This window comes from Plutella xylostella, chromosome 21 (genome assembly GCF_932276165.1).
Source record: "Plutella xylostella chromosome 21, ilPluXylo3.1, whole genome shotgun sequence".
Lineage (NCBI taxonomy): Eukaryota > Metazoa > Arthropoda > Insecta > Lepidoptera > Plutellidae > Plutella > Plutella xylostella.
Genome location: NC_064001.1, coordinates 195,256 through 219,400, shown reverse-complemented (window position 1 = coordinate 219,400; position 24,145 = coordinate 195,256). Strand labels below are relative to the sequence as shown.

At 39.2% G+C, this 24,145-nt stretch overlaps 2 protein-coding genes across 2 annotated transcripts; both read right to left on the bottom strand.

The window, feature by feature from the left end:
• Positions 1 to 1,280: 1,280 nt before the first annotated feature.
• Positions 1,281 to 8,026, bottom strand: LOC119690505. Its single transcript, XM_048628604.1, has 2 exons — positions 6,406 to 8,026; positions 1,281 to 1,730 (listed from the first exon to the last, which is right to left on the bottom strand). The coding sequence occupies exons 1-2, from the start codon at positions 6,752 to 6,754 to the stop codon at positions 1,468 to 1,470; spliced, it is 612 nt and encodes a 203-aa protein (XP_048484561.1). The 5' UTR covers positions 6,755 to 8,026; the 3' UTR covers positions 1,281 to 1,467.
• An 8,725-nt stretch (positions 8,027 to 16,751) lies between these two features.
• Positions 16,752 to 23,216, bottom strand: LOC125490166. The gene is made up of 2 exons (XM_048628581.1): positions 21,984 to 23,216; positions 16,752 to 17,653 (listed from the first exon to the last, which is right to left on the bottom strand). The coding sequence occupies exons 1-2, from the start codon at positions 22,851 to 22,853 to the stop codon at positions 17,486 to 17,488; spliced, it is 1,038 nt and encodes a 345-aa protein (XP_048484538.1). The 5' UTR covers positions 22,854 to 23,216; the 3' UTR covers positions 16,752 to 17,485.
• Positions 23,217 to 24,145: the final 929 nt, after the last annotated feature.

The window sequence follows — 24,145 nt, the reverse complement described above, 5'->3', positions numbered from 1 at the left end:
ATAGAGTAATCTACCAAAAACTTAGGGCCCTTCTCGACAACTAAATGTGGATACACATACTGATACAAAAGAGTATAGGATTATATTCAGTTCCCCATCGTACGAGCGAAGAGAATATTATTTTGAAAGTTGCTAACCCGCCGCGGCTGCAAAATACGAGTATAACTTCCTGAAAGCTGCAATTCTATCAAGGATTTTTCCTCCGCGGCGCTACTTTGTGTTGTATATAATGTAGGTGTGGTATATAGCGTGGTATATAGGTGTACTGCAATAACCGTCTCGGCACGCGGGTACGGGTAAGGCCGCCGCTGACCGGCCGCCGTACTCTACAAACAAATTCCAATCTTGTTTTCTTCTGATCGATTTATACAGCCCTATAGAGGTAAGTCATGTTCCAAACGAAACAGAATATCAGCACAACCCACCATCGATCTCCACTGCTGGGGCACGGGTCTCCTTCTCATGAAGAAAGTGCTTAGGCCTAGTCCACCAAGCGGGCACACTGTGGGTTGGTGGACCCCAAAAGTTTGTGACCCCAACACAAGTAAGCTCATTGTGCTGAGTTGTCGGGTAAGTGGTCAGTTTTAATGTCTGAAACTAGCTGGTCTACGGATGCTTCAGAATAAAAAGACATTAATAAGGTCTAAATTAAAATTATAAACAAATATTCCCATCTATAATAAATAACTAAATATTATAATTTTACGAGGACATTTTTCCTAATTTTCTTTCTATACGCAAATGGTTTTCCGCGTAACCCCACGGATGGGTTAAATCGCCATTTCGCCCGATATTAGCCGGGATTGGCCGAGTCCCCGAGATTGCCTCCACTCCCGCGCTAGACGCCGTCAAACTCTATTAGATGCATATTGGGAACTAATTGTACCGCTAGCTTCCGTAGAGTGCTTTTCATCTTACCTATCTACGTACGCAGGTGCAGGCTTAAGGGGGAATACTAAGCTTAATAAAGTTTAAAGCGTACCTATTTTACGATTGAAAAAGAGCTCTTGATAGAGTCTTGGGTTAACGACATAAACGATGTTTAATTTATGTCGTTAACTCAAAAGTGTTTCCTGAAAAAAACTCTACTACACGTTTTTATAAAAGATATTTAACAAGAAGTTATTTTATATATTCTAACAAAGAAATGAGAGAAAAGCTTTTAAAAATAGTTTGCGAGTATAAGGACTACGTTTTATTATGTTGAGCTGAGGTGCAATAATATACAGACATCCTAACTGGTGGCGCAGGTATCTACTCAATGAGAACTAGGTTGGAGATCCGTTTTACAAGAAATATATTGACTTTATCAGCTTTTCAAAATCAAAGAAATATTGGTTATGTTGATCGAATGGCTTGCAGTCTCAGAATGGCGGCCCGTAGTCTGCGTCTGCGCCTGCGAGGGTGCGGGGCGCGGGGGGGCGCCGTCACTCGTCTAGTGATGGGGCGCACACGTAGTGTTGTGCTTCAACAAGCTGGGCCCCTTGGAGCTGGAGTATCCTGGTCCAACGTCATGGGTAGAGGGCAGAGCCGGTTGTAAGCCCGTCTCAAGGTCCCCGAAGTGGAGAGGACGTCTGCCACGCGGTTGATGCCGTCGGTGCCAGGGTAGACGGCTGTGATGCGACCGAGCAGCCATCTGTTGGGTGGGAGCCGGTCATCTTTGATGAGGACCATCTGCCCAAGCTGTAGTTGACCTCGATTGGTGTGCCACTTGCTGCGAATCTGTAATGCTGAAATATACTCCTTATAATAGCGATTCCAGAAGTGTGCTTTCAATGCTTGGACTCGTTTGTATCGAGAGAGTGTGTTGATTGGAGCGTTGTCGACCTGAGGTGCAGGTAGCATTGTGAGCGTTCGTCCAATCAGAAAATGTGCAGGAGTGAGAGCTACTAGATCAGATGGATCAGATGAAATAGGGGTTATGGGTCTGGAATTAAGAATTGCCTCTATTTGAACCAAGACAGTGTACATTTCTTCATAATCTAGGTGAGTCATTGATAAAACTCGTTTTAGGTGATGTTTGACTGACTTCACTGACGCTTCTGCTAACCCATTGAAGTGCGGACTGTATGGTGGAGAGAATTTGAATTCAATTTGAATCTTAGCTGCTTCATTAATTATGTTATTGGAATTTTGTTTCAAAAATTTAGGTAATTCATTAAAGGTACCAATAAAACATTTAGCATTATCGGATGTTATGGAGGCTGGCTTGCCCCTGCGGCAAATTAGACGATTAAGCATGGCCATGTAGCCCTGGGAAGTTAAGTCGGTGACGAGCTCTATGTGCACAGCTCGTACTGCCATACATACAAAAATGGCTATGTATGCTTTTTTCAGCTGACTGCCACGACCCTTTTTGTTCGCTATCAGGATTGGTCCCGCATAATCGACTGCTGTGTTTGCGAATGGATAGTCAGCTTGTAGCCTCTGCTTTGGGAGGTTACCCATGATGGGTTGGTAAGTTTTACCTGAAAATCTAAGACAAGTTATGCAAGTATGAGTTACTTTTCTAGTTAAATTACGCCCATTGATAATCCAAAACTTATGGCGTAATGTTGCCAATAATAGTTGTGGCCCTGGATGTAAAAGTATTTTGTGATAGTGTTGGGCTAAAAGTTTAGTGATGTGATGTGATGCATGTAGTAAGATGGGGTGTTTTGTGTCGTAGGCGTAGTTCGTGTTCGACAGTCTCCCTCCAACTCTGATTATACCTGCATCATCAACAAAGGGATTAAGACTTAAAAGTTTATCTTTAGACGGCAATGGTTTTTTGTTAATTAAAATTGATTTTTGTTTACAAAACATATCACTCTGCACTATTTTACATAAAACCTGCATAGCGTCTTCAAGTTCTGATGCTGTAATTAGACCTACTATTTTGTTATTACGATTGAAACAGTTATGTTTAAAACGTTTAATTTGTACTATTACACGTTGTAATAAACAAATATTAGAAAAGTTAAGTGCTAAATTATTTTCATGAGGTTCAGTAGTAGATAAATGACACTGAAACTTAATCTCTGGCAATTCCTCACTATTTGTGTTTTGCGGTTGAGTAGGCAACTGCATATCTGCTTGGTGTAGGAAGTGCGGACCTCCCCACCACAAAATTGATGATTTAAGTTTTGCTGCATTTAAACCCCTTGACCCTATATCGGCAGGGTTCATATCTGTGGGAACATAATTCCATGACTGAGGGTTTGAATTCTTGGTGATTTCATTTATTCTGTTGAGTACAAATAGTTTTAGTTTTAGCTTACATGTTTTTATCCAGCTCAGCACGATAGTTGAGTCACACCAGAAGTACTGTGCGTCTATATGTAGACGTAATGATTCTATTGCCTTTTTTGCTAACTGAGTAGCCAGAAGAGAACCACACAGCTCAAGTCTGGGCATAGTAATTTTTTGTTTTAGAGGAGAAACTTTACTTTTGGCCAACAGTAAGTGGACACTTACGTTGCCATTGTTAGACAGTGAGCGTACATATACGCAAGCTGAATATGCTTTTATAGAAGCATCGCTAAATGTATGTAATTCTACCTTGATGTAGAAATCACATAAAACTCGACGAGGAATTTGAATTTCGGTTACTTCCGGTAAATGTTTTACAAATGTGTTCCACTGTGACTCAACCTCGGCTGGTAACTGAGTGTTCCAGTCAACATTTTTCGCCCATAAATTCTGTAGGAGAATTTTGGCCTGTAACATACAAGGATTAATTAATCCTAATGGGTCAAATACTTGTGCTATAGTTGATAAAATTATGCGTTTATTTATTTTGTGTTTTTGTTTGATGTTGTTTATTGAAAACAGTAATAAATCTTTTGTGCAGGCCCAAAGTAAACCTACTTTTTGCATACTCGTCATTTTTTAGACATAATAGTTCATCATTGTTGTTTTCATTGTCTAGAGAGTTTAATACTGAGGCAGAGTTAGAACGCCATTTTCGTAACTGAAAATGAGCTCCTTGTAGTGTTTGTATGACGCCCTTACATGTTTGTATGAGGGTTTGCTCGTCATCATTACCTGAGATGTAATCGTCGACGTAGAAGTCATGTAAGATTGTTTCACCTACATTTTTGTCTGTACACTCTTGCCCTAACTGCATTAGGCATCTGGTAGCTAGATATGGCGCGGATGCTGTACCGTACGCGACCCTATTTAACTTGTATAGTTTGATTGGCTCACTGGGATCTGATCGCCAGTAAATTTGTTGTAAGCTTCGCTGTTCCTCCTTTACATAAATTTGTCGGTACATTTTTTCTATGTCCGACGACACTACATACTTATGCTGACGGAATCTAATCAGTATGCTTAATAAATCATCTTGTACAGTGGGGCCTATGTACTGAATGTCATTAAATGACTTGCCTGAACTAGTTATACTCGATGCGTTAAAAACTGTTCTCAACTTTGTTGTGAGTTTATCTTCACGCAGAATGCCGTGCTGTGGCATTATGTATGAAGTTTTGTCGTCTTGTGGGTTAGTGTTTTCTGACATATGACCTAAGGTCTGATATTCTTCAAGAAAATCTGTGTATTTTTGTTTAAACTCACTGTTGCGATTGAATTTGCGCTCTAATGATTTAAATTGAATTAATGCTTGTTGTGATGAGTCGCCTAAGCATTCAGGTGATTCTTTTAATGGTATTGTAACAATGAAATTGCCATCTGGGTGGCGTGTGGTTGTTTGTGTAAATATTTGTTCACACTCACTCTCACCTTTAGTTCGGGATTGTTGAGTGGTGGAAACTGATTCAAATTCAAAGAATTTATCGAGTTTTTCCTCAAGCTCAATGTTATTTAGAAAATGACAGTGGACTGTATTATAGGATTGCATTTTGTTGTGTTTAGAATAAGGAACTTGTATAGATCCTGAAACTATCCACCCTAGTGTTGTTTCAACTAAGGTTGGTTTATTTTTGCCTAGATTGATGCGGTTGTTAGATAGGACCGCCCAAAACAAATCCGCGCCTAACAGCATATGCACTTCCGCAGGAACTGAGAACGTCGGATCTGCTAGTTTGATATGCGAAGGAATATTGAGAGCCTCGCAATTTATTCTTGTAGTAGGTATCAACTGGGTGATTTGTGGAACAACGAAACAATTGACGTTTGTTGTATAACCACTATTGGTGAGTGACGATATAGTCACGTCACATCTTTGTGTTATTTTTGAAGACTGTTTATTTAGCCCTTGTACTGAAATTGAAGTTGAATAACTGGGTATTTGCAACTGTTTTTGTATTTTTTCTGTAATAAAACTAGACGTGCTGCCGTTATCTAGAAGTGCACGAATTTTGTGATTGTTACCGTGGTGATCGGTTATGTTTATGATTGCAGTTGAAAGTAGAACTTGACTGTTATGAGTAGAGGACAATGTAATGTTGTCTGACTGTACTACCATACTGTTCTGACTACTCTGTGGTATTTGTGATTGATTTTGCCCTGCTATGGACGGTAAGACAACACAGTCACTTGACCCATGGCAGGGGGACTGCGAGCTACTTGATTTTGTTTGTGTTTGTGATTGTGTAGATGCAGAATCCGTTTTATGTAACATTGTATTGTGTCGTTTTGTGCAATACCTACATGAACTCAATCTACAACGTTGTTCGTCATGACCACTCCGTAAACAATTAGTGCAAAGGTTTAATTTATTTACCTTTTCAATGCGTGCCTCGATAGGCATTGATTTGAATTTAAGACATTGGTAAATGGAATGATTATTTTTACAAACAGGGCAATTATATTGTGATTGTTTTTGTGTTTGGTTATGATTTACAACAAAAGTTTTTGGACGATTGTGAGAGATGTCGCTGTGTCTGCGTGTGTGTTTTTGTGATTGTGCTTCCTCCATGGTCTCTAGTAAGTCTGCGCGGTTTTTGAGAAATGAGTTGAATTCTTCTAAAGTAGGTATAGACTTTATATGATTGCGTTCTGTTTCCCAGTCACGCATTGTGTGTGAATCCAGCTTACTAGTCACCATGTGGATGATGAGAATGTCCCAGTGTTCTGTAGGTAAATTAAGTGTTTTCAAGGCTCTTAGATTTTTATTAATGCTATCTATTGTGTTACGTAACGCCTTTGAGGATTCTTGAACAACTGGTTGTATGTTAAACAAAGCTTGTATGTGATTGTTTACTAGAATTCTATCATTATTGTATCGATCACACAGCAAATCCCATGCAACATCATAGTTTTCTGCTGAAAACTCTAATGATTTTATGATTATAGAAGCACTTTCCTTTAAAGTGTTCCGCAAATAGTGAAATTTATGGATTTTTGGTATTGAAGTGTTTGTGTGTATTAGTGACTTGTATGTGTCATGGTATTCTAACCAGTCCTGATAGCGACCAGAAAATGTCGGTAAATTAATTGTAGGTAATTTAAGGTTTGGCCCACCTGAGAATGCACTAGAACCCGTTACCGACTGATTGTCCCGCGCCGCAGAAGCCGCCGTGTGCTTATCGAGCGCCTCCTGCGCGGCAGCTACTGTGCTGAAGTAGCTGGTTTCGAAGCTCTCCCGTTCTAAATGTTCGTCACCTGGAATTTCAGATAAATTTTCTATTTCAGTTTGAGTTGAATCATATTCATTGTACATTTCTTGTATTTTACTAGCTCTAATAGTTAATTCTCGAATTTGCAAGTTATTTAGCTCTTTACAAGGCAAAAGCGTTTCTAAATAAGTTTTAAATATTGTAAGCTTTGATTTAAATGATGCTCTTGACCTTTTTAATGATTTAATATCCATGTTTAATGAGTTGCGACTTAATGGAGTAGGCTAAGAAATGAAGTTAAGCTAAGATAACTGGTGCCCAAGTCTCTCAGATGATTCTGAGACTGCAATCCATTCGATCAATGTTTATAGCTGTTTTACACTTTGTTTATAAAGTAAAATTTGTGAAAATAGTGAAACAAGCTCGAAGTGTATGAAGCGATACTTAAATTTTAACAGGCAGCTACTATGGGTCAGCAGAAGAGCTCACGCAAGCAATGCAAACATCGAAGCCACCTCAGCTTGCGTAACCGGTTAGAGGCGGTTCGGCGCACGCACCACCTGCGCGACAGCGATGCTGACGGATTCACTGGAATGTATGAGATAAAAACAATATGTTAAAAAACGAGAAAAAATATGCAATTTGTTAAAAATATACACTGTGTTGGGGAAAACAGCTGTTCATTGAAACAAATATGGCCTTTGAACTGAATAAACTTGAATGGATTGACAGATGCAAATGGATTTCAATAATTTAATGACGTGGGTACGCAAACACGTAGGTTAAAATTGGGAATAGATTCGATTATTTATGAATAATATGCGCTTTCGATTGTGTAAAAATAGACAGGTGACGGGAGAAATGGGAGATAATTAGATTATGACACCCAAAATGGTAATTTTAACAAAATGAATTGATGATTAAAACGGGATAATTATTATTGTTACGTGATTTTTACTAGGAAAAAAGATAGTGAATTGAATTGTGCACACAGGGGATAATTGAAATTGGAACGAACTCACAGCAATACCACACTGTAACCTCTTTTCCTGGTTTTTCGATTCTGGTCGTGGTTTCTGGTTTTTCTTGTGATTCTTGAGATTCGAGACTGGCCGTAGAATGTTGTATCTTGATTATTTTCGTGGAGTTCACGGCGAATAGCAGATTGGTGCCGCGTGGATCTTCTACCTTGCCCTTGAACGACCTCGCCGATACGTGCCTCGGGATTCCGATTTTCGTCTCGCCTGGTCTTCAGATCTTCCAAAAAGCCCGTATCCGGCTCGAAAACTTGGTGGCGCAGGTATCTACTCAATGAGAACTAGGTTGGAGATCCGTTTTACAAGAAATATATTGACTTTATCAGCTTTTCAAAATCAAAGAAATATTGGTTATGTTGATCGAATGGCTTGCAGTCTCAGAATGGCGGCCCGTAGTCTGCGTCTGCGCCTGCGAGGGTGCGGGGCGCGGGGGGGCGCCGTCACTCGTCTAGTGATGGGGCGCACACGTAGTGTTGTGCTTCAACACTAACCATTAGATAACAATAGAACCCATTCTAAATGGAAGTGATGCACACTAACTGATGGATTTTCAATTTGTTTTCACGGAAATAAGCAAGTGGGTTTAAACTTGGCCCGCAAAGTTCACATACGTGAGAGTAGAGACGATGTTAGTGGCCCGGCGATGACGTCACAACTAGCTTAGAACGCGTCTCGACTTATCCGCGCCCACCAACTTCGTGGGACACCAGCAAACTTGCACCACGCTCTTAAGTTAAGGGGACAGAGATCAAAGTTGATTAACTGGAGTGCACGAGTAAGGTGGCAGCTATGTACATTACATCCGAGTAGTTGGCAGAGCCCGTATTTGTTGAGTGGAGTATGATTATAATACAGTGTAGCGCGGAAATTATGGTAGTTTGAAGTAATCGATCTCGTGAGCGGCGTCAGGTGGACTCGCTCATGGCAGTTTCTCGGAACAATTTCTTCTAGACATTGTGTCCCTGAAGATAATAATATGACGGAGCTGCTTACTCACTCTTTCATCCGCGACATCCGTGAACGATTGAAACTTATTTAAATTTCTGTCGGTTACTAATAAATACATCTATGTTTTGTAATGTAAATAACAAACTTATAGCCTATCGTAAAAAGCGTATTAACGGTTATTAAAATTTTATATTATATTTACAGGGTGTTGCAAAAGTAGCAAGTATTCTAAGCTGAGAGGGGGTGACTGCGAGAGTTCAATGATCGAATTTCTCGTTGGGTTTAATTTACATTTACAACATTACATTAGTGCAATTTGTGTAATTAAATGCCGATAAGCTTATATCTACGGCCGCGATTGTAAATAACTGAAACTGTACGCAGAATCATTAACAAACAAGCCGAGCTTGATGCCAGTTTAAATAATGAAGTGTCACTTTTGACTCACACGATTTATGGACGAATTAAATAAAACATTTGAGGTCACTTGTTTAATGAGTGCCGGTTAATGAGCAATAACATACATATTTAATATATAGGGTAAAGATAATATTATATTTTATTAATCATCTATGGTGTGTTTTGGAGGCAAGAGTACCAATATCTCTTCTAATAGTTATACACTACCCTAACATATATTTTAAATATTCTTGTAATTTTGGTATCCAGTTTACACAAGCAAAATAAAATTTAATATCCATTCGGTTTCATTAATTTTTCATTTGTCCTCAATATTTCATTTGTTCCAATTTAATATGAAATATTAGCAATTTCTCTTGTGATTCGATTGTTCGTCGACTAGGTGTATTATTGAATATCAATTGACTTTGTTTCACCGAAGCGACATCGATACAATGCGTATATATTTTCTTTGTTCTTGAATCCTTAAATAAACGATATTAAGTTACAGGTTTTACACAAGCCAAGGTGATATTTACAATTCAATGAACCTTGTAATCTTAGGTACTTTATATCAATAATAAGATGTGATATAAAATGTTATACTTAATCAAATAATGTTCTATCCAATAAAACGAGTATAATACCTATAGGTAAAGGTTTCTTCTATATCGGTCCATAGCGGAATGAATAAATGTAACATTTATTAGTATTTTAGTGACAGTAAATAGTTTCAGTGGTTTTGACTTTACTTGTTTGTTATAAATTAAAAAAAAATCTTTTCTATTTTATTATAGTGGTAGGTACTATACAACTGAAATACCAAACAATACCTACATAGTAATTTAAATAGATAACCTTATTCAATGTTCATCAGTAAGAATGATTTTATAGCCGCGAGCTCCGCGCTTCCCTCTCCCGGCACACGCAAACAAATAACTTTTTAATTCAGACTAAGCTGTAACCATAAATAACCCTGTTTGGCTAAAACACAGCAAAGAGAAGAAAAAAAAAACAATTTATTTAAGTGTGCGAGCGGTCAGAATGACCACCGTGACCTCACGAAGAAACTCCAATTGTGCAAATGAAATAAACTCTACCAGGTGGATTTATGGGCTATATTTATACGGTATGGGTTTGCAGCGAAGGTCGGCGTTGCAAACCGAATTATGCGACCTGCTCTGGAGTTTGCACTTCTGAGAATCGGCTAGTTCGCATTAGCAATTAGAATATTATGGCCTGCGCTGCGTTCCAAAACTCAAACCCTATAATTGCCTGATATTAAATTATACATCTTTAGTTACGAGATGATCCGAAACAATGGTAACACAACTAGTAGGTAAATATTTGTTGTTTCAGGACCATGATATTTTTTATGATAACCACTTGCTTTCTTATTAAAACCACCACAACGACGGTTGGAATATACTGAACATGATAAAATATCAATTAATCCCGCGGGTGACCGGCGATAAAATAACAATTTAATAAATTCTTTAGCCGGCATCGCTACTTGCGGTTTTATTAGAAACTTCGATAATAAATTAAAATGAGCGGTAAAATGGTTTCAGTAGATTAGGTACTCTATGAGTACATAAAACTAATACTTTTAATCAGATCCAGTTTTCCGAAACAATGGTGGCATGCTGAAGGAAAAAAAAACTATATCATTTAAAACGACTTTATGACTTGCTCCGTACATCTTATTAATATATTTTGCAAATTCAAAGTTTTAACACGGATTATCAATACATTTTTTAAATATTAGTTCCAAGATTGTTGGCCAAGGTGCATTGCTGCATGTAAGTACCTACTTATTATCTACATTATAATACCATTTCCGTTTTATAATACTTATTTTAATAACAGTGCCGTAATATAATAATTTTCACAAAGCAGGAAAAATATTTCTGTTGTTTATATTTGCAAATGGAATCTTTTTCCCTTTGCGTATTTCACACACGCGGAGAGTATCGTAAATAATAATTGTGCCGTTGTAATGTGATGATACATCGCTTCCTTTATTACTGGCCCCTGCCCGCGGAATGAGAAACAAAACGTTCATTTGTTCTCTGGAAACATTATCCTTTTAACTAATGTTACTCGGCATCTGACCATCACGAGAATAAAAATAATACTAGATGACTCGTTTGTGACTCGCCTCTGGCAAACCATCTACTGGGTGTAAATACTGTAAATGAAAGATCAGTCAGGATGGGCAGGTAGCATGGCCGTTGCAGAGGGTGTTGCAAAAAGGGTATACGTTGCACACGTAGGTTTTAGCTTAGTGTACCTTTTTTACAACAACCTGTATGTGCAAGATAAAAAAGGCTTACAATACTATTCTACTACTTTACACAACAATAGTTGAAACCAACCACAGCAGAGGCCGTACTACTAACAGTAAGTTTCAGAGAGTAGAAGCCAAGTGCCGAAACTGCTGAAAGCCGAAAAGGAAAACATTACGATTATTCGTCCATCGAGTGAGCTATAAAAGTAAATGGCCTAGTACTAGCCGTACAGAACTCTACTAGAACTAATTAGAACATGTCATTTACTCCACCGACGGCTTAACGGGCTAACTTAGACCTTATTACGGGGAATTACAGCAGTTGTTATTGTAGTTTTGTATTGGCGACGGCGAGCTGCCAAAATGCTCTTAGATTGAGGCCCAGGAGAGGCTTTCTGGAGTGTACGGCCTGTTATTGGAAGCGATTCTAAAGGCACATATTTTAAATTTAGCAATGTTTATAATATATATAATAGTATGCTTCAATGGTGAATTTTGTTTTGACTTGTTGCTATTGTTAACTGTATTAACATGTTAAACGGGTAAGTAAATAACTTGTAATATTAAAACATACCTTTTCAATTTCATCAATTTGAGCTTACTATCTGAAAAACACATTAAATGCTCATAGGTATTTGGTCAACTTTTAGATGATACTTTCACTTTAGATGAATAGGTTATTACCTCCGCCCGCGGGCAGCCACTAGTCGCTCAAGGAGGGTTACTTTATGCTGACGAAAAACGAACGAACGAAAGCTCGTGCAATCGGCACGTTTAATACAACGAGATAGAGTCGTGACTCGCGTAGTAGCGCTCCAAAACTTAGTTTTTTGCTCTTGAACTAATATTATACTTCAATGATTTTTCATCATAATATAGAGTAACCCCCAGCACAAGGAGCGCCACTCGCCGATGGCGGAGTAATTTATTATATCCATTTATGCATGAATCTCCACAATTCATGTGATCTCCAGCTTTGATTTATTGTTTGATACAAAACCAAACCGTAACGAATGAAAAATGGACCTTGGTTAGTTTGCCTCTCTATTACATTCGTACTGTACACCACCCTGTATACAACTAACCGTTTTGATTTGTACATTATTTATATCCAGTGATGCGTTAATTTGGATAGGGGCCGTGAGTTGGCAATCTCTCATCACTGTGGGACATCCTCTGGCCCGATGGCAAGAGGCCTTAGTCGAGTAACGGTAGTCTATTAGCTGATGATGATGACGATTATGGCTCCTTAAGGCAAGATTAAATTAGAAACACGATCCACTATTTCAGTATTAGTATAATAACTAGGGAAGAAAATATAACAAACAGAATTAAGTAATAAAAATAGTAAATTAACCTTATTTACAATATTTTTTATGATGATATATGAGGGTGAAAAATATGTACATTTATTTTTTTAATACGTTCAGGGTAGATTATGTCGAAGTGGCTTTTACGGATTATAATAAAAATACGTTTTATTTTATTTCATGGATGCTCCGGATTATGTTAAAAGCGAAAATTAAATTAGCTTAGCTTAAAATATACTTCAAAGATAAGTCATTACAGCGCTTCAATTAACTTTTTAAAGGCTTTACCAAATAGGGACTTTTCAATATTCATATTCAACCAATACTGAATTTATTAATAAAGTGAATAAAATATATTATTTTCATTTATATTTTTGCCGTCCTAAAAATAATTTGTTACAGGAAAATCCCTGAAAACAAGCCTCCAGAGTTTAGAAAGAAAGAAAGAAAGAAAGAAAGAAAGATACATTTATTTGACACACTGAGACAGAATAATAAGACAAAAAAGAAAGAAAAAGAAACAACAACAAAATAAAGAGAATACTTAATACAGAACAAACAAAACAAATAAAGGTTGCTGTCCAGAGTGTCAAAACGGCACCAGCTCAGCATATGCTATGGACAGTGAGGCCACAGCGCTGGTTTTCAGCTGGCCCTTGTGTTGACCTCAGTCACGAACGCGAAGTTGGTATATATATATTAATTATGATGAGTTGTGTTATGTGATAAGATATGAATAATTACATAGGTTATAATTGTGGAAAGAAATAAATAAATAGTGGGTGAGACAGTGTTTGTGTAAGGTAGGTAGGTATATAGATATAATGTAATATGTTCAATCTGTATCAAATGTATTAAGTAATAAATATTAAATATTAGAAAGGGTAGAATGAGTAGAAATAAAAAACATAAACTAAAAGTAAATAAAAGTGCACAATAGTAGTAGGTACTATTAGCCGGTACACAATGCCAGCCAATCATGGTACCGCCTACTTACTTATAAGCAGTGGCGGGTAGCCATTATGAAACGGCACCGACAGCCTGCAGCGTGAAAATATTTTTCAGTATCCGGGCGCGACCCGTTCAGTGTGCCCGCGTCATCCCGCCAGCCGTGCGTAGATAACGGGACGAGGCGGCGCCCGCGCACCCACGCCCGGATACTACCAAATGAAGTACCCCACGAACAGCTAGCAACAATCATTATACTCCAGTGTATAAGTACCTAAAGTGATACATAATGCTAATTTCATTACGTGATGAAGGCTGCGTTGACCAAAATAAAAGGTAAGAGAATAATAATATTATTACTGTGGTGCAATAAAAGACAATAGGAACACAGAAATTAGAAATAAGTAGTAGGTAAATAATTAATAAGTCATGTCGACGACGGGTAAAATATAAATAGATATCTAAACAGTATGAACCATAATTATATTAGTGGACATTAATATATCATAAAAAATATTGTGTATACTCAACATAAAATAGAATTTAATAAATATAATGTGTGTTTTCAGGGTCAATTTAAGCAGCAGAGTAACCGGAATAAAAAACAGCAACACCAGATGTTATGATGATAAGTTTGGTGATGATCTACTGCGTGCAGCTTGCAGCTAGGCAGTCTGGAACCGTGTCACAACCAAGGAACACCGAGTCCTTGCTGTACGTGAATACCTACGAAGTAAGTATGACTTTCTATGGCCCTTTTCTTTGTTCTTCTAGTAGAATCATTTTATACCGATATTTAAACGTGGTCATTGATTTCAGGTCACGTAGGGGTGGCCTCAGCGTGTTCCATATGAAGCTGGCTGTGTATCGGAACGAGTGGCGAAACAAAGCGGTTTTGTGCTTCGGAGTGACCATAAGATAAGTGGACGCCCTAGTATTAATTGTATGACAGTCGCGTGACCATTCAAGTTTGTTGTATAGGTACTGGGGTGATTTATACTTTATAACACCAAACAGAAGCGCAGCAAGGTGCAGCCGCTGTCTGGCGGCTACCTTCAGTAGCCCGCAGGAGTTGAGATATGGGGTAACATGGGAGCGGGGCGGAATATCCATACAAAATCTGATGCAGGCGTTTTGTACCCTTTGAAGTAGCTTTTCAGTTTTTCGTAATAGACATGGGCCATATACAGTATCAGCATAATTTAGTTTGGACAGAACAAGTGACTCACATAGCTGTATTCTTATATCAACATTAATGTACCGTCTAATTTTATATAGTGTCTTGAGTCTGAAGAAGCAGTTTTTGACCATTTCGATTGCGTGTTTTTCAAACCTCAAATAATTGTCAAATGTTAGGCCTAGGTTACGAGCTTCGCTAACCTGTTCGATATCCACTCCTGCCAGTTTTATGTTGGGGTTATTGATATTAGTAGTTAGTACCTGTTTCCTTGTGCCGACTACAACAAACTTGGACTTATCAGGGTTTAGCTTAAGAAAATTTTTGTCAGACCAAGTTGCAATACGGTCTAAGTCCTGGTTTATGAGATCACAAGTATTTCTAACGTCAGTTGGGGATCCTGATATATATAATTGCAGGTCATCAGCATAGATATGGTATTTGCAATTTAAAATCTCGTTGGTGATATCGCTAGCATAAAGAATAAATAATAGTGGTCCTAAAGTCGATCCTTGTGGGACTCCTCTAGATACTGGATACTCAGCAGAAGTAACTGTATTGCCATCATATTTCCTCAGCTTAACTATTTGTGAGCGTTGATCTAGATAGCTGTAAAACCATTTGACCGTATTAGCATCAAAACCATAGTATGTCAACTTTGCGATCAGCAGCGGAACATTGATAGTGTCAAAAGCTCGGGAAAAATCCAACAAAGTGAGAATGGTGGACATACCCTTGTCTGCGGAGGCCAGTATATTATCTACCACGTCTATTAGGGCAGTAGAGGTGCTGCGGCCTCGACGAAAGCCGGACTGTACATCAGGCAGAATACCATTAACCTCCAGGTAGTGCGACATTTGGTTATACACAGCCTTTTCGAGAATCTTTGACATACATGACAGCAAACTTATCGGACGTAGGTCCTTGTATTGACTCGGAGTAGGTATTTTGGGTATAGGACTAACCAATGCAATTTTCCACGGATCTGGGAATGTAGAAGTTTTAATAGAGAAGTTAATTATAAAAGTGATAATATCCAAGGTTCGCGGTAGCGTCAGCATAATCATATCCAATGATATGCCATCGCACCCGAGTGCATTAGATTTAAAATTGTTAATAATTTTGCCAACCATTAGCTCGTCGATAGGTGAAATATTAAATTTGTATGTGCCATGTCTGTGAGATTCATAATAAATTATATCTGATAAATTAATGTTATTACTACCTGGAATGTCAAGAAAGTGCTTATTAATCATGTCTGGATCACTAAAACTATCAGGTAGGCAGTCATTTTTGTGCTTACGGAGAACAGTATTCTTAAGATTCTGCCATAATTTCGCCGAGTTTTTAATATTGTTGTTTATGTTGGACTGAAAATATGCTCGCTTTTCATTGTGTAAAGCTGCATTTACCAAATGTTTCAGGTCCTTATAGTAATTGTTATCTGAAGCGGAGTTAGTGATACGGAACCGTTTATGGGCTGCATCTCTCAAACTCATCATGTACTTCACGTTATCAGTGATCCACGGGTAGTCGGCGGCCTTCACACGGACAGTGCGCTCGGGAGCATGTAGATCAAATAATTTTATAATATAATCCGTGAATGTAATTACCATTTGATTGACATCATCCAAACTTTTAATATGTTCCCAATTAATTAAATTTAGGTCAGAGTTAAATTGTTCCAAAATAATATTTTTTAATGGCCGGTAAGTAATCCATCGGGGCAAAGGTTTAGGTTTTTTTATATTCAGTTCTACCGTAATAAAGGCATGCTTTCCTAGGGTAGGTATGTAGTCGACATTTAAACTTTTAATTTCCGAGTCAGAGCACACGACATCTATTAAGGTTTCGCTGCTGGTGGTGAAATGCGTAGGTTCGGTTACGTACTGTTTTAAATCAACAGTATGAGCAAAATCATCAAAATGACGCCTTTTGTAGTCAGTACTATTAGGTAAAAGATTAATGTTAAAGTCTCCCAGCACAATGATCTGGTCATAATTAGTGAAAGCTGTTATGCTATCCGTTAGCGAATCAAAGAAAGTACTACAGTCTTGCCACGGCGGTCTGTAGGCAGTTCCGATAAGTAGTTTAATTGTGTTTACGGTACAACTTAACCAGATTTGTTCGACGCCGGCCGCGGCGGGATGTGTGCGAAATCTTACCTTAAGACCCGTTTTCACATACATACCTACGCCTCCGCCTCGCATGCGCTTACCTGGGGGTCTCGGCGTGTGGCGCAGTTTGTAGCCGGGTATGACGGGCGCGCGGTCTATCTCCCCCTCCCTGAGCCAGGTTTCGTTGATGGCCATAATGTCGACATCATAGCGCAGTACAGTGGCTATGAGTTCATCATGCCCTGTGCCCAATGATCCCGCGTTAAAAAGTCCAACTAATAATGACTTGCTTTTACCGGTCATTCTGTACATATAGAAGTGTAGATAGTTTGTATAATATATAATATAATGTATATATAGGATAAGTTTGAAATATGTAAGATGTGTGCGCGGTGACTGTTATAATAATAATATGTTGTAACTTTGCGTTCGAGCGTGGGCATGGTAATTAGCGTTTTATATAGCGAAATTTTAAACATCAAACAAACAGGATAATATTGTACAAAGATATTAGGGAACTGGGGAACAGTTTGACCTCTGGGCAGCAACACAATCAGAGCAGTGACTGGGGTACAAGTGGTACAACAACAAGATACATGATTCACATACTGTACAAAACAAAGTAGGCACGTAATACAAATAACACATAACAAAGACACAAACAGGCAAAAAAGTATCATTAAAAAGTATAATACTGAGGTGGTTAGGGTCAAATTTTTATAGTAATGTGTGGGGCAGCTATCATGATCAACGAGCGGTTTAAGACGCGACTCCAAATACACGACTAATGTCATCAGCTGACCGTATCCAGTGTCGAGGTGTGTCCTGTCCCTGGCGGGCGTATATGCGTCCCTTCTTGGTCCAGAGAAACCTCCAGGACAGACGTCGCCCGACCTCCCGCGTTTGGTAGTACAATTGGCGGTTGTACTTCGTTTACAGTCGTTTGGTTGCGCTCGCCGCGGCACTACGTTATACCTTAGCTAATTAAGTTAACCGTTGCCAAAATAAATAAAAAAACACCTGAACATTTGAAACTACTAATCTAGTGTACATAAAAGTAGTTCCGGTAGTTTACCTGGACTAGCATTATGTCAAGCACTCCTAATAAGTGTGTGAAGTGTTGCAAAAATATGCCTTCCAAAGATGGGCAATTTAAATGTAAAAAGTGCCTAAAGGTGTATCACAAGACATGCATCAAGGTCAGCCGTGGTGTATGTGAAAATTGTATGCCTGAAAATCCTGTCACAAGCCCAACTCCAAAGGTATTTCTGGATCTCGATCCTAAAAATTTAACGGTCGAGTCGCTGCTGCACGCTTTAAACAAAAAAATGGAGGTAGTGTTCAAGATCAAGGAGGATACCGGTTTTTACGCAGAAAAGTATGATGAGATGTTGTTGAAGCAAAATGAAATACTTACTGCAATGAAAAAACAACAAAATATTATAGATGATATTACTAATAGATGTAAACACTTTGAAAAACTCACCCAGGCCTTAGAACAAAGAGTTCAAGCCATAGAACAAAAGGACAAAAATAAAAACATCGAAATAGTTGGCGTTGTACTAAAAGAAAATGAAAATATAAAGGAGACAATAGGGAAGATAGCAATGCAACTGGGAGTAGACATTAAAGATGTGGAGTCCGCCTGGCGCGTGGGGCGCGCCGTGCCCGGCCGCCGCCCGCCGCCCATCGTCGTGCGCCTGCGACAGGAGGCGGCCCGGGACTTCTGGATGGGCAAGCGAGGCCTCCTCCGCACCAACAAGGTCTTGTTTCCGGAGGAGCCCGATACACCTATCTACGTGAATGAAGATCTCACTAGGTACAATCGAGAGCTGCTTTGGAACACGAAGCAAAGCCTACGAGGGATATTCAAATATATATGGGTGAAGAAAGGGCGTATCCTGTGTAAAAAAGGTGATGATTCGAAAACGATGCACATCACTACCCGAGCAGACCTCGAAGCTCTCGCCAAACCCTGAGTACCTGCTTATGTTATATTTAATGTCAGTCTTACTTTTAGCGCATACCTAAATGTGTGACCTGTAACCACTCAAATTCAATGCACAAGACGATTATTTAAAGGAAAAATATACCAAAACCTATGAAAGTCCAAACCAATGGATAGATTGCTTATCTGATGACAAAATTATAAATGTCAACATTGCACATTTAAATGTGAGATCTCTCAAGAAAAACTTTAACGAGACAATAGCTCAACTAAGAGACGCCTTATCGTATCTAGACGTACTTATCTTCACCGAAATTAATTTAAAAGACGACATGGTATCGATGTATCAATTGCCGGGGTTCGAGATGTTCGCGTCATGCCGGGAGACCAGGAGAGGCGGTGGCATACTGATGTATGTCCAGAAGGAGCACGTGTTCCAGCGGGAGCCCACCTTCTTCACGTCGTGCGAGGCGCTGGGGGGCGCCGTGCAGGTGCGCGGGGCCCGCTTGCAGCTGCTGGCCGTATACCGGCCCCCTACGTCTGTGTTAGCCCAGTCTAAAGTGCCTGTGTTTGTGCGTGAGCTAGAAAGTGCAGTGAACTCGGTCCCGCGTGACCGTGACCTTGTGATCATCGGTGATATAAACATAAATACGCTTGTAAAACAAAATACCGACACAATGTTGTATGAAGACACTCTTAGCGATTGTGGACTCTTAAATACTATATTTGGAGTGACCCGAGAGGAAATTAGGGATTCTCGACTCATTGTATCATGTCTAGATCATATTTTGCTACGACAAAACAAATTGTTTAACTATAAATCAAACATTGTTAAGTGTGGTACCTCCGACCATCATCTTGTAAACATAGGCTTTTCTATAAATACAATTAAACATAAAGAAAAAAAGATAAAACAAATATTTGATAACTTTTCTATAAAGCAAGACTTAAAGAACATAGACTGGTCGGAGTTGGTAACATTTCAATGTCCTTTATTAATGTATGAAAAAATGTGTAAAATATTTGAAACTATTTATAATAAAAATGTAAGATCAATTAAAATTAGAAATAAAACAATAGATTCGTGTCCGTGGTTAACTAAAGATATAAAGAATTGTATCATTCATAAAGATAAATTGTATAAAGAATGGAGGAGTTGTCCAAATGATATGTCTAAAAGATTAGAATATACTAGATACAGGAATAGAACATTCAAATTAATAAATAAGTCAAAAAACCTCCATAGGAAAGAATTATTAAAACAATGTAAAGGTAACAGTAAAAAAATATGGGAGCATATAAATAATTGGTTAGGCCGTAATAAAAAATCGTTAGATGAGGTTATTATACAACATATGGGTACCCAGTTGGATATTCAGTCAATTTGCTCTAACTTTGCCCACACCTTTGCTACGGAGGTTGTGCAATTAAAATCAGAACATAATTGTAACACAGAACTATTAAATAGACAAAATTATAATAAAACTGTAAACGCTTCCATACGATTCGCTAGGGTTACCACTTCTCAAGTAATAAAGATAATAGAACAACTTGATACCCATATGTCTCCTGGGTTTGACCAATTAAGGCTATCTGATTTAAAAGAAATAAAAACTGCTATCGGCCCTGTAATTGCGAGAATGATTAACCTTTTTGTAGAACAATCTAAGTACCACGACCACCTCAAAATCTCAATTATAAGACCTATTTATAAAAGTGGTAGCCATTGTGAAACAACAAACTATAGGCCTATTGCAATCTTGTCATGCATTAATAAGATAATTGAAAAAGCCCTGATTGGACAGATCCATCGTTTCTTATCTAAACATGACGTCATCGCACATTCCCAATTTGGCTTTCAAAAAGGGAAAAGCACGTCCTCTTTGTTGTCCAGTTTTGCTAACGATATAAATAACTACTTAAATAACAAACAACATGTCGGTGTTATCTTCATAGACTTCAGGAAGGCATTTGATACGCTGAATCATGATGTCCTCCTGAAGTCTATGGAGTCCTGTGGAATTCGGGGCAGACTGAACTCTTGGTTTAGAGAATATTTATCACATAGGAAATTGACCGTAAAAGTGGATAACCATACGGGAGGGTGCGAGGATGTCAGCTATGGTGTGGCGACCGGGTCAGTGACCGGGCCCGCCTGCTATATTATGCACGTTAATAGTATGCCTAATGTAATAAAACATTGCAAGATATATATGTTTGCCGACGACACATGTCTTCTATATAATCATAAGGATGTGAATGTAATCCAACAATGTTTACAGGATGATTTTGACAACATAACAAGTTGGGCTCACGATAACGGCATCATACTCAATGTAAAAAAGACAAATGTAATGTGTATTTCTTCTACGCATAAAAAACAAGACACTAAAATATTATTAAAAGGTCATAGCTACGAGTGTCTGCACATCAATTGTATGAACTGTAAATGTCCCTTGATTGCCCAGGTTGATGAATGTAGATATCTTGGTATTATTATAGATAATAAGTTTAACTTTAAAAAACACATTAGTAGTTTAACTGATAAATTAAGAATATTACTACGAAAATTTAATCAATTGAAATATTTTGTTCCGCGATCAATCCTGTATTGTTTATATTTCGCCTTGATAGACTCTTTGATATCTTATGGCATTGTTATATATGGTGGATCATTTAAAACATACATAAACAAATTAAAACAGCTTCAACTCCGCTTTATAAAACTTTTGGTAGATAAAAACATTAAAAGAAAGTTTAGAGATAATTATGAGGGACTATTTATGCATTGTAAAATATTACCAGTAGATAAAAAATACCATTTTGAATTAGCGAAAGAAGAGTATTGGTCAAACATGTATAAAACACAGTTTGTAGGAAAGATAAAGACCAGACAAGTAAGCAGGGCGAAGTTTTTTGTACCTAAAGTTAACAATGAGTATGGTAAACGAACAAAGCAATACATAATTCCAAAAATTTTTAACAAAATGAGTGACGCAACTAAAAGTGTAATACCATTTAAGTTTGTAATAATGAAAAAGGTGCTTAAAAGTCATTTTTTAAAACAGTTGTGATCCGTTATTATTACTAAACTATAATGTTTATTTTAACTTATATTGTATCCGCACAGTTTACTAAGTTTTAATTTAGATGTTAGATGTTATTTGTAGGCTTTGGTATAATGGCTAGTTATGTATAAATATTTTTTTTTTCTAGAGTGTATCTTCCCCGAGAAACAGTACTGCTGTTTGGGGTATAATGTATGTTTTTATTGTATTATTTGATGAATAAACGTTTTTCAAACAAAAACTTGGTCAACCTCTCGTTGACGTAGAAGGGGCGCGGCGCTGAGGACTGGCTGAGGTCGGCCGAGGTGGCCCCGCGGCGCACGCGGGCCGCGGCCGTGAGCTCGTCCTTGACGGCGCGCCGCGTGAAGCGCACCACCAGCGGCCGCGGCCGGCCCGCCGCCCCCGCGCCCGCGTCCCCCCCCTCGCCCGGCACCCGGCGCCTTGCTCCCACACGCTCCGCGCTGACGATGTCGCTCTCCCGGAGCGTGACGCCCAGCTTGGTCGCCACCGCCATGATCATATGGGTGGCATTCTCCCCGTTCTCCTCCGGGAGGTTGCTGACCTCCACGTCATTGCCCAGCAGCTCCTGGTCCTTTTCGTTGAGCTCTAACCGTAGCTCAGCGATGACGGACTCTAAACGGGAACCCGTACCTTCCATTACCCGCTTCTCCAGGACGTCCACCCTCGAGTCCAGGGTGCTGAGCCGTTCCTCTGTTGCGGAGAATGAGCTTTTCAGGTCCTTGACCTCCGCCCGGAACAGGCGGATCTCCTCCCGCACGGCGCTCAGCTCCTCGCGGAACAGGCGGATCTCCAGCCCGAGCTCCACTTTGAATTCTTCGGTTGTGTCATTCGCAGTGGAGTTGTGGCGGCCATCGGACACAACCGGTTCAGGTAGCTCAAGGGAGTCCATCCCCTCAGCAACGGGAGCATCGACGATGGGCGCCGGCGGCTGGTTCCCGGATGCACATCCCGGGCAGACCCAGTTAGGGGTACCTTCCTCGCCTCCCTTAAGGCAGAATGGATGGTACACGGTACCGCATTTAGTGCATTTCGCACACTTGGCGATATCCGCCCGAGCTATATATTTCTTACAGCCACCGCACTTGGTCATGATCGTGAGAGTAATTAGTTTACCACCGAGATAGCAAGTACACTATGATTGTAATAGATGTCACTAGCGTCCGTTGTGATATTGGGATCCCTAGATGGCGCTGTTATTGATTTATTAAATGATAAATTTTGCGATTATGGGGTAAACACACTTTTAGGAACTAGGTGGTACCCACAATTAGTATCCACAATATATCCTTTAGGCACTTTTAGTAACACTAATATTGATGTTAATACGGCACTAATAATTGAGATAACATTTAATGCACTTAGTTGTTACCAGATAAAACTTTTAATAAACTTCTTATGACTTAGAACTTTGTCGTTTTATTTTTAAAAACAAAAGTACACAACAGTAAGCAACACTCGTACACGTTCGTGACGTCACTTACAACACCAAGTTTATTATCTCCGTGACAGCCTCGGCTCACGCTCGATCGAAACATTCTTTAAAACTCAATGCCCCGGGACGCGGCGATTGTAACGCAAATTGATTCGCACAACTCAGTTTGATTTGTTAATCTGTAATCTGGAATTAAATCTCCCTCCCCTCTCCTCCCTTCCCCTCTCCTCACCCCCCCGTGCCCCCGCGGGACCGAGCCTGTCAAATTTTTCATGCCTCTTACAGAACTTCGCCGGCCTTTACAAAGTTTCAAAGTGAGGTTTGTTTAATTTGGCTGAAATAATTTTGCGCCAAATTGGTTGCATATTTCCTTCTTTTATAAGAGTTTCGGTTGATTTGAGAGTTTTGCGCTTTGTTCGACTGTAAAGCTCCCTAGAGCCGGGTGATACGGTGCGAGTGTGGTCGTCATTCGGAAACTATTCGCCGACTAATTATAATGTCTTCTAGTTGGTAATATCACACACGAGCGCACTGAATATCATTCCACATAACTTGGTAAATTCGCCAACTATTTAATTTAGGCAGGTTGGCGCGGCGGCTACAGCGGGGCTATTCATCACCCGAGCATTCGGGTACAGACGAACAAAAACCGATCTGAATAGAATCATTGAAAGATTCAGGCGCTACCTGCGGCGCTTTCAGCCCTAGGGAACAAGAACAACACCGCCGCCGAGATGATAAATTACTGTGTTGAAGACTACTAGCTATGAACGTAGCTTTATTCAGTGTATAGTTTTTGTTTGTTTTAGTTAGTTTTGGCTGTAGTGATCATAGTTTTCATAGTACCATCATAATCTCACAAACATCACCAAAAACGAACTAGATTCGACGTGTGGTGTTTAGTGAGCCTGACTGAGAAGCCGAAGGTACCGGATTTGATCCCCAGCCGG